General features: G+C 47.8%; 1 protein-coding gene across 1 annotated transcript in view; it reads right to left on the reverse strand.

Annotated features, from left to right (window-relative positions):
* Positions 1 to 8,081, reverse strand: part of Tmem50a (transmembrane protein 50A) — an 18,719-nt gene extending 10,638 nt beyond the window's left edge. Inside the window, exons 1-3 of the mRNA XM_031379038.1 lie at positions 7,946 to 8,081; positions 6,151 to 6,255; positions 2,057 to 2,169 (exon numbers count right to left, since the gene is read on the reverse strand). Of these exons, the coding sequence (XP_031234898.1) occupies positions 2,057 to 2,169; positions 6,151 to 6,243 (206 nt within the window). The 5' untranslated portion in view covers positions 6,244 to 6,255; positions 7,946 to 8,081. The remainder of the gene's footprint in view (positions 1 to 2,056; positions 2,170 to 6,150; positions 6,256 to 7,945) is intronic.
* Positions 8,082 to 11,374: the final 3,293 nt, after the last annotated feature.

An 11,374-nucleotide genomic window follows, 5' to 3' on the forward strand; every position in this document is an offset into this window, starting at 1 on the left:
ATGTACACACATGCACACACTCACTCATGAACACACGCATGCACACACACACACACACACACACACACGCACACACACACACACACACACGCACACACACACACATCACACAAACACACGCACACATGTGCATGTGCATGTATGCATACATGTATGGAAAGAAAATTACCCAGACAGTGGCAGCAGGGTATGGTCGTAATCTGCCAGTCTCTTTGGCCCACAGCAGGCCCACCACAGCAGGCCCACCAACTACTTGTACTCATAAGCAGGGAGGTGGGGTGGCTTTTCTCCTGAGATCTGTTCTCCCTGCTGACAGTGCTGACACTCAGGGGAAAGTTCCCTTACCTGGTGCTCAGGCCAGCAGCCCCTCAGCCACTCACCCCAGCTGAAGCACTAACCCAGGACTGGAATGTTTTCCAGACTTCTTACACGAGAATGGTAGCAAGCGTCAGCGATAAAGGTCTGCAGCACGCCAAAGAAGGCCTGTGTGGGGGCACACGAGTAACCCTAGCGACTGGGAGGCGGAGGCGCCAGAATAACCAACCCCAGGATGGCCTGGTCATACAGTGAGAGCCTGTCTCAAAAACAATAGCTGGTCCCTACAAGAAGCGCTTGCAACTAGGGAAACATACGTGCATGTACAAGAACAAGGAAAGTCCCTGGAATTCACTCAACTTGGAGGATGAGCCTGAGGTCTGGAACAGGGCACAGGGGGACAAAGAGATGAGAATCCTTGACAATTTATCAAAGGGGGAGGACTTCAGATAGGAATGGCCAGGAATAGTGACAGAATTATCGCTGTACAGCTAGAAGGCCAAAACCAAAAGGAACACTTGAGACCCAAGGTCAGTCACAGCTTCAGTGAGCCTCTTTTTGCTCTCCAGGACTGTCTCCACCTCCTCCTCAGGCTCCTGATCCTCCCTGGCTTCTGTCCCCCCACTGACTCCTGTCCCCCCACTCCTGCCCCCTGACTCCTGATTCTCCTCTTCCTTCCCCCATCTGACTCCTCCGTCCTCTTTTGACCCGCCTCTTGACTCCTGACCACCCCCTCTGACTCCTGATACCCCTCCCCCTTCTGTCTTGTTTCCCACATCTGTACCACAGCCATTTAACATGCCGTAATGGAATCTTGCTTAGTTACCGTCCACCCGATTCACCTCTAGCCTGCTCCTGTTTTAGTTGCCGCCAATTCTCATGCTGAGAGCAGAGGCCGGCTTTGAGCTTAGTAAGAACCTCAGGTATTGAAAAACTATAGGAAAGTATACAGTGTCCTGGACTCATGGGGAACTTCCAACTTTGTGCTAGGACAGAAGCAAGCACAGCTGAGGAGAGCAGGGAGATGCGTGAACTCACAGCAATCCTTCTGTCTCAGCCTAGAAAGGGCTGGGATTTGTGTCTTGTTTCTTTCTGTTGGACTTATTTATAGGCATGTGGTGTTTTACATGCATGCATATATGAGTGCCTGGTGCCTACAGAGAGGCCATAAGATCCCATGAAGCTAAGCTTGGCAGTGGTGGCACACACCTTTGATTCCAGCACTTGGGAGGCAGAAGCAGGTGGATTTCTGAGTTCGAGGCCAGCCTGGTCTACAGAGTGAGTTCCAGGACAGCCAGGACTACACAGAGAAACCCTGTCTTGAACCCGTGCACCCCCCCAAAAGAAAGATCTCCTGGAGCTGGAGTAACAGGAGACTATCTATGAACCACCATGAGGATGCTGGGAACTGAACCCAGGGGTGGAGAGACAGCTCAGTGGTTAAGAGAACCGAACCGGGGTCTTCTGCCAAAGCAATGTACGCTCTTACCTACCGAGCCACCTCTCGAGGCCCTTTGCATTATTGCTTGAGACCAAGTCCCTTGGCTGGCATGGGACTTCGTAAGTAGACTAGGCTGGCCTGAAACTTGCAGCCATCTCCCTGTCTCTGTTCCAAGTGCTGGCTCTGTTCCAAGCGCGTCACCATGCCCAGGGGTCCTTCTTACCTACCAGAATTTTAAATTGTGTCTAGGATCGCTTGAGTCTGTGACACTCTAGGTAGGTGGGTGACACTGCCACTTACATGAGGAAGGCTATGGTTGCTATGACGCCACAGGCGTGGTACGAGTGGTTCAACTGATCCATCTTGGGGTACATGACAGCCGCGTCTATGATGATCCACCATCCCGTGAAAAACTGAAAACAGACAGACAGAATAAGGTGATGCCAGCAAGATTCAATAGCAACAGCACGCATGTTAGCACAGGGTGTCTGGACCAAGGAACCTCTTCAAATGAATTTCCAAATTCCCCTCCCCCACCCCAAGTCATTCCAGCAGCTTCATGCTTTCGCTCTGCGAGTGGTTCACCAGCTGATTAAATAGCAGGCACCCAGGGCTGATGAGATGGCTCAGCAGCCATTCAGAGCACTGACTGCTCTTCCAAAGAACCAGGGTTCAATTCCCAGCACCTACATGCTGACTCACAGCCACCCGTAACTCCAGTCCTATGGGATCCGACATCTTCCCATGGGCACTCACATGTATGTACACGGTGTACAGTCATACAGGCAGGCAAAACATCCTTGCACATAAAACAAATGGACGTTTAAAAAAAATGTGTAGCAGGAACCCTAATCCTGCTCCCACTAGTACAGACTTTACAAACCTACAAGTTCTGACACCTCACGAAGATGGGGAATGTGGAGTCCATGGGGACTGTTCACGCCTGTCAACTACTGTGCTCAGATGACTCAAGTGTGACTGCACTGAGTTCAAGGTCAACCTCAAATCCCAGCTGATGAAGGGACCAGCCTGCCGCAGTCCGCACTTCTCGAGACAGCTAATGTGGAGTGTGGCAGCGTGGGTCATAGGGAGAGCAGTTACCACCAGAAGAATCTTAAATACATCTTGGCGTTATGAAACAACATGTCTGCAGTTCTTACTCCTTTTGATGATTACAGTATGGCCATTTGATGGTTTTGGATAGGACTTTTTTTTGAGATATGATTTTTTTGTTGTTGTTTTGTTTTTCGAGACAGGGTTTCTCTGTGTAGCCCTGGCTGTCCTGGAACTTACTCTGTAGAACAGGCTGGCTTCAAACTCTGAAATCCACCTGCCTCTGCCTCCCAAGTGCTGGGATTAAAGGTGTGAGCCACCACCGCCTGGCGAGATATGATTTTTTTTAACTTACTTTATTTTATGAGCATCAGTGTGAAGGTGTCAGATGTCCTGGAACTAGAGTTACAGACAGGGGTGAGCTGCCACGTGGGTGCTGGGAATTGAACCTGGGTCCTCTGGAAGAGCAGCATCCTTACCAGCTGAGCCATCTCTCCAGCCCCTCTGATATATGATTCTTTTTTTTTTTTTTTTTAAAGATTTATTCATTCATTTTATTTATATGAGTACACCATTGCTTTTCTCAGACACACCAGAAGAGGGCATTGGATCCCATTACAGATGGTTATGAGCCACCATGTGGTTCCTGGGAATTGAACTCAGGACCTCTGGAAGAGCAGTTGGTGCTCTCAATGGCTGAGTCATCTCTCTAGCCCCCCCAATATATGATTCTTAAGTTTAATTTGAATATGAAATTATGTATTACCTAACTAAATTTTCTTCTAGTTATTAATTAGAGGAAAATATATAAAATAGAAACATTAAAACTCTACATTAAAAACAAAAACAACAACAAAAAAAACCCCACCCAAACAGGAATGTACTGGCATTACAGACATCTACGGATGAAGCTTGGTGGTTGAGCATTGCCTGTGTGTGCAGCTCCTGGCTTCCATCTCCAGCACCACACACACTAGAAGCCACTCACCAAATTCTGACCAATAGCTTACAAGGATATGAAAGGATCCCCCTTCTCCCCGCCTCAGTTATTTTAAACTATCAAATTGTCTTTACCAGGTTATAGACAGAGTCACATGTTTATTAATGATGCTCTGATTGGCTAGTACAAGCAGTGGCCTGGGTCCTTCCCCTGTTTAGTATGTTCAAGATTTTTTTTTTTAATATTTATTTAAATGAGTACACTGTAGCTGTCTTCAGACACACAGGAAGAGGGCATTGGATCCCATTACAGATGATTGTGAGCCATCGTGTGGATGCTGGGAATTGAACTCAGTTCATCTGGAAGAGTAGTCAATGCTCTTAACCACTGAGCCATCTCTCCAGCCTTTGTTCAAGATTTAGAAAAAAAAAATTAATTTATCTTATGTGTCTGAATGCTTTGCCTTCATGTGTATCACATTTGTGCCTGGTGTCCATGGAGTATAGGAGAGGGTATTAGAACTGGGGTATTAGAGCTGGATTACAGGGGGTTATGAGCCACTATGTGGATGCTGGCAACTGAATCTGGGTCCTCTGCAAGAGTAACAAATGCTCTAATCCCTGAGCCATCTCTCCCACCCTGCATTTAAGGTATTTTATTCAAAGAATAAAACTTAAAGCTTTTGAAAACATGAGAGTTTCTAAAGTAGTATTAAATTTTGTCATGTCTTTGAAAAAAAATAATTTTTGAAAAAATATCATGAAAATCAGGGCTGGAGAGATGGCTCAGTGGTTAAGGGCACTGGCTGCTCTTTCAGATGACCCAAGTTCAATTCCCAGCAACCACACCCAGCTCACAACTGGGGATCTGATACCCTCACATAGACACACTAAGTAAATTATTTAAAAAAAAAAAATCAAAGATGAGGTACAGAAAATATACTTAAACTTGGGTCTCTAGTCATTCATTTAAAATTTCTTCCTTCCAGGCTGGGGCTCAGTGACACAGAACTTGTCTACTCTGTGTGAAGTCCTAGGCTCAGTGTCTAGTAAAAATATTTCTCTTTAGAATAGACAGCAGGGGCTGGCCAGATGGCTCAGTGGTTAAGAGCATAGTCTGCCCCTCCAGAGGACCCAGGTTCAATTCCCAGCACCCACACAGCAGCTCCCAACTGTCTGTAACTCCTATTCCAAGGGATCTGACACCCTCACACCAGTGCACATAAAACAAACAAACAAACAAACAAACCAAAGAAAAGAGAACAGGCAGCAGGTAAGATCTTAACCCACAACCTCAGACTGCAAGAGAGTGTGCGGTATAAGTAGCTTTATCTTGCGAATCCTGTCTGAGCACTGTATTTTACAGCTCAGGGGACACACGCGGTAACCCCGGCACTTGGGAAGTAGAGGCAGGATGATGAAGACTTCAAGGGCATCCTTGCCTACGGGAGCAAGTTCGAAGCCAACGTGACCCACAGGAGACCCATGCAAAAGGAGGAGCTCATGAGCTTCCTAATACTTCTCCCTATGAGACCAAGGGGTATATGAACCCTGGATAACCTGAGAAATGGGAATTATCTATCGTGACCGGTTTAGACCTGATTGTCTCTTTAACCCTTTCTTCCATTTTTTTTTTTCAAGATAGGGTTTCTCTGTATAGCCCTGGCTGTCCTGGAACTCACTCTGTAGACCAGGCTGGTCTTGAACTCAGAAATCCTGGCTGTCCTGGAACTCACTCTGTAGACCAGGCTGGCCTCGAACTCAGAAATCCTCTTGTCTCTGCCTCCCAAGTGCTGGGATTAAAGGCATGCGTCACCACAGCCCAGCCTTTTCTTCCTTTTTTTTTAAGACAGGGTCTCATTAATTGCTCTGGCTGTCCTGGAACTCAATGTGTAGACCAGGGGGGCCTCAAACTCACAGAGATCCACTTGCCTTTGCCTCCAGAGTGCTGGGATCAAAGGCATGTGTCGCACCTGGCCCTCTTCAACCCTTTAGCCCTCCTGTACTCAGCCAAGGAGGCAGAACCAATACAACAAGTAAATGCATACAAAATGCTTCATTATGACAACCATTAACACTACTAACAAACTCACAAGTGAGACATCACTGAGTAAATAAGTTTGGTGATTGATTTTTTTTTTATTTTCCTTTTTTGGTTTTTGAGACAGGGTTTCTCTGTGCAGCCCTGGCTGTCCTGGTACTCACTCTGTAGACCAGGCTGGCCTCGAACTCAGAAATCCACCTGCCTCTGCCTCCCAAGTGCTGGAATCAAAGGCGTGCGCCACCACTGCCCGGTTGATTATTTTTTAGAAGGACACGTTTGAAAGCATCACACACAACCTAAACCGTCTATACAGCCACAGATCAACATATGGAGGGCCAAGACCTCCACAGGGACTTACCAGAACGCCAGCAGCGATGGAGGCGACCGTGTTCCGCTTCTCCCCCCAGTCCATGCATTCTGAGCACCGTGAGCCTTCTAGAAATCCAGACATCTTTTCAGGTCACTAGAACAAAACCATCACAGTTAAATAAGGTACTTCAGTTTTCTTGTTTCTGCAAAATAACAGCTGGATGATAACCTAACACAAGCTACAAATGTTCTTTATTCTGGCCCTTCTTATGTCGTCAGAATATCTGACTGATGTTGCTGTGGTGGGGGTGAGGTACTAGGGATGGCGCCTACATTTAATTTAAAACACGGTTTTAGCTTGGGCTGGTGTGCCGGCTCCTGCCTGCAATCCTCTAGCACTTGGCAGGCTGAGGCAGGAGGACTGTGCTCAGTGAGAGAGCCAGCCAGAGCTGCACAGTGAGTTTCAGGCCAGTCTGTCTTCAAAAGACAAAACAAGGGGCTGATGAAATGGCTCCACAGTTAAGAGCACCGGCTGCTCTTCCAGAGGTCCCAGAAACCACCTGGTGGTTCATAACCATCTCCAAGGGGATCTGATGCCCTCTTCTGGCCTGCGGATGTATATGCAGCAGACCACTCACATTGAATCAATAAAAATTTTAAGAAGACAAAACAGGAAAGCAAAATTAGAATGGTTTTAGCATATTTACATAATATGAACGAAGGTGATTACCCTCATCTTAAACAGAAATGTACTGATCTCCTCAAAGATGTCCCTTTTTTTTTATTGCAAGTCCACTATACATTTAAGCAGTCTTAAGCGAGCGCAATGATGCTTGGCCCTCCACAGTTGCTTTCTAAATCTCAAGCCCCGTACTAAGGTTCCTATTTGATTTTGCTAAATAAGGATGTGATAAACTTTGGTTTTAAGGTAAAAATGTAGACTTGGATGAAAAAAATATTTCCCCTAGGAATTTGCACCTTTTATCCTGCATCTGTGTTTTCCAATGCCCAGATTAAGAAAAGAACAACTGAACGACGGGCTTCATGTCGACTTCATTTCTTCTCCACTATCTGTCCCTTCTCCAAGCCTGCCTTCGGATGCCATTACTTGGTAAAGGGCACCCCCATCTTATCTTATTTACTATCTCTAACTCTGCTACTGATGCTGTTTCAACATTCCCCACAAAAAGTGCAGGCCTGAAACTAATTCAGACTTAAAATAAAGAACGTGCAGTCAAATTACCACGGTCAGACGAAATTGTCTTAAATCACCCTCCTCCTTCAAGCTCAACGGTGCAGACCCAGCCGGAGAAACATCGCTCATCTTTCTTTCACAGATAATGGGAAAGCCTGAACTATATACAACTCGATCACAGTGAACACCCCAGACCTCACAGGGCTCCCTGACGAACGCGACCTCAGCTTTAGCCGCCTCTAAACAAGCTAAAGGGAAAAACTGATACACTTTTGTGATGAGTTCGGGTCTGAAAATACACTCGTTTTTATCTAATGATCGGAAAGAAAAGCAACCCATTAAGTGTCATTGTCGGGTCACCCAATGGCCCCACCCGAGTCCATTTTTCGTTGCATTACTTGACATGTTCAAAGGCAGACCCGCCCTGCAGACTGGAGGAACAGGGCGCGGTCGCGCGTGGGCCGACCCTGATGCTCCGCCGTCGGACGAGCATGACCAGCTCCGCAGTTTTGGGGAAGAGTCCCCGCCACAGGAAGCGGCCCCGCGGGTCGCACGTTCGCAGCCGCGGCAGCGGCGTCCAGGAGCCACCGTCGCGAGTTCGAGCCCGGCCCGACCCAGCCCGCTGCTCCGCCCTCCCGTCCGCACTCACGTCCAAGTCCGGAGTTGGGAGTCGCGCCGCGTTTGGCAGCCTCGGTTTACTCCAGTTCTGCAAGAAAACAAAACAGCTACAGGCAATCAGACTCCCGGATGTCGATGTGCCGGTCCGCCCCCGCGTCAGTGCGCATGCGGATCGAGAGCGAGGGGCGGATTCCGAGGGTGCAGCCTATGGGCCACGCCCACCGCGCCGACCAGTCTGCGGGTACCCGGACTCCCATTTCTAGTCCCTTCTTGTCACTGTGAGAAATACTAGAGTTGAGCCTGTCTTCTGGGATGGAAGGCGAGGAAGGGAGGCAACGGTCTGCCTTTACTATTTGGTTTTCTTGTTGTGGTGGTGGTTGTTACACTTTTTAAAATTCATTTTTGTTGTAATAACATTTATTATTATTATGTAGAGGTCAGACAGGTTCAAAGGCAGACCAGGAGTCAGTTCTTCCTTTCCACCCTATGGATCCCAGAATCAAACTCAGGCTATTTAACTTAGCAGCAAATACCTGCTTTACCTGCTGAGCCATTTTTCCAGCCCGATGGTGACTTTAAGAGGGCCGGGATTGGCCCTGCTGTGATTTCAGGTTCACGTGGGTGGCAGGTAGTCTGGAGCCGGTGGCACAGAAGGTGTTTGGGTGGCTCACTGCCCTTGTAGAACTAGGCACTAGGGATCATCTCTCCGGTCCCCTGCGTTGTCCTTTGATGCATTTAAATCTATGTAGCTTTTGTTGGGAGGGGGAATTAGCTGATTAGTATTTTGAACTATACAATACCCACCCCCACGCACTTACGCTCACACACACACACACACACACACACACACACACACACACACACACACGCAGAGGTGTGTCTGAACCCAGGGCTCTATGAGTATTTTGCTTGCATGTACATCTGTGCGCCACTGTGCATGGTACCGGCAGAGGCCAGAAGAGGTGCCTGGAACTGGAATTACAGCCATTGCGAGCTACCGTGTGGGTGTTGAGAACTGAACCTGAGTCACTGGAGAGAACAGTGGGTGCTCTTAATCACTGAGTATCGTCCTGACCTGTTCTTAAATGGACATGTTTCTTAGTCCTAGAGATTAAAGGTTTATTGTGACTGGCTAAAGACTGGTTAATGTCTCAGGGCAGAAGAGTCAAGGTCAGGCAGTGCCCCCCTCAACCCAGGGTGCCAGTGTGGTGTGTGGGGGGGTTGGGGGTGTTTATTTCTGTGATTCTATGTATGTCCTGGCTGAGGATGTTTTACTATTCGGGACCTCCCCATGCTAAGCTGACATTCTACCTCTGAGACATACCTCCAGGTTCAAAGACAGATCTTATTTGTTTTTGTTTTTTTTCCAAACATGGTTTCTCTGTGTAGCCTTGGTTTTCTGGGAACTTGTTCTGTAGGCCAGGAACTTGTTCTGTAGGCTATGCTGGCTGGCCTTGACCTGCCTGCCTCTGCTTCTCAAGGGCCAGGATTAAAGGCATGTACCATGACCACCTCCAGGTCCAAAGGCAAATCTTAATGAAAACTTTTAAATGTATTTTAATATTTTTTAACGTGCTTTTTTTTTTCTTTTGTTTTTATTTTTTCAAGACAGGGTCTCACTATGTAGTCCTAGAACTTGCTATGTAGACCAGGCTGGCCTCAAACTTAGAAATCTACCTGTCTCTGCCTCCTAAGTGGGATTAAAGGTGTGTGCCACCACTGCCCGGCTTTTTTTTTTTTTTTTGGTGGGGGGGAGGTTTCAAGACAGGGTTTCTCTGTGTAGCCCCGGCTGTCTTGGAACTCACTCTGTAGACCAGGCTGGCCTTGAACTCAGAAATCCACCTGCCTCTGCCTCCCAAGTGCTGAGATTAAAGGCATGCACCCCCACCACCCGACCACTGCCCGGCTTTTAACCTGCTCTTACTAAAGCGTCTATGAAGCTAAGTTCTGCAGTGAAACCCCTGTTGGAGGTCTGCTGGAGCTGTTGGGTCCTGTTTGGGCAGAGCTCAGGGCCAGGTGAAGCTCAAAGTTAAGATGTAGGTAGGACTGCTGAAGCCACCAGGATGGTGAAGTTGAAGGGCCTGGTCCACATGGACCAGCAGCCAAAGCTCCTTCTTTGCATGGTCTCTACTTCTTTACTGGCGGTATTAGTTACCTTGCTGTTTTTGTGATAAAACGCCCCGCCCAAAGCAACTTGTAGGACATTATTTTGATTATAGTCCTAGAGGGAAGAGCCCATCATGGGGCCGGGGATGTGACAGCAGGTGACAGGCACAGTGCCTTGAGCAGGAAGCTAGGGGGCTTACCTCTTCAATCCAAACCATGAGGCAGAGCTGGAGGCTTGGAATGGGGCAAGGATTTGTTAGCTCATGCCCTACCACCAGTCACATACTTCCTTCTGCTAGGCTGCACCACTTAAGCCTCCCCAAGCAGCGCCACCATCTGGGAACCAAATATCCAAATCTCCAAGAAGATGGGGGACATTTCTCCTTCTGTTGTGCAGACCAATGTCATTGGATGGGTTTGGTCCCTGTGCATGGTATTCCATGAAACTATGAAGGAAGCATTGATCTGCAGCACCCAAACAGAGAGCTGGACCTAGGTCAAATATCCTACAAGGCTGACTGGGGAGCTGGAAGGTGACAGGTGTAGGGAGGAATTATTCTGGGCTAAACAGCTGCCCATCTCTGTTTGACTAGCATTCTTTTTTTGTTTGTTTTTTTGTTTTTGTTTTTTCAAGACAGGGTTTCTCTGTATAGCCCTGGCTGTCCTGGAACTCACTCTGTAGATCATGCTGGCCTCGGACTCAGAAATCCACCTGCCTCTGCCTCCCAAGTGCTGGGATCAAAAGGCGTGCACCACCACTGCCCGGCTTGACTAGCATCCTTGTGACAAGCAGTTAAAATCCCCTTTGGAATATACAAACATTAGTTTCAGTTCCCCCTGGCCACCCCTGTTGTTGAGGTAGCCTATTAGAATTACCAACCACCAGTGTGGTTCTGCCATGCTGTCTCTTTGTCCATCTGCACCATGTCTTCATCTGGCTTCAATAGTCCTGCACCGTGACTTGGGAGCTCCGCCCGGCCCTGAGCTTCTGCAGACCTCCAACGGGGCTTCATTATCTTATTCCCACAGAGGTGTTCTCTGCCCCACTATCAGCCTTCTGCTGGTCTCTTCATCAGTGTCTCTCAAAGGCCTGAGACGCAGCTATGGCCTCTTTAACCCTCTGTGGGCCTTCTGTAACCTACATGTAGACATATATACATTTTCTGTGTTCTGTGTGTTGTATGACTGAGTTAATACTAGCAGTTAAGATTGTCACAAAGACCAGGCAGTGTTGGCACATGTCTTTAATTCCAGCACTTGGGAGCTAGAGGTAGGAGGATCTCAGTGAGTTCAAGGCCAGCTTGGTTTATAGAACAAGTTCCAGGACAGCCAAAGAGAACCCCTTTGTCAAAAA

Source organism: Mastomys coucha, unplaced genomic scaffold, assembly GCF_008632895.1.
Source record: "Mastomys coucha isolate ucsf_1 unplaced genomic scaffold, UCSF_Mcou_1 pScaffold18, whole genome shotgun sequence".
NCBI classification, from domain to species: domain Eukaryota; kingdom Metazoa; phylum Chordata; class Mammalia; order Rodentia; family Muridae; genus Mastomys; species Mastomys coucha.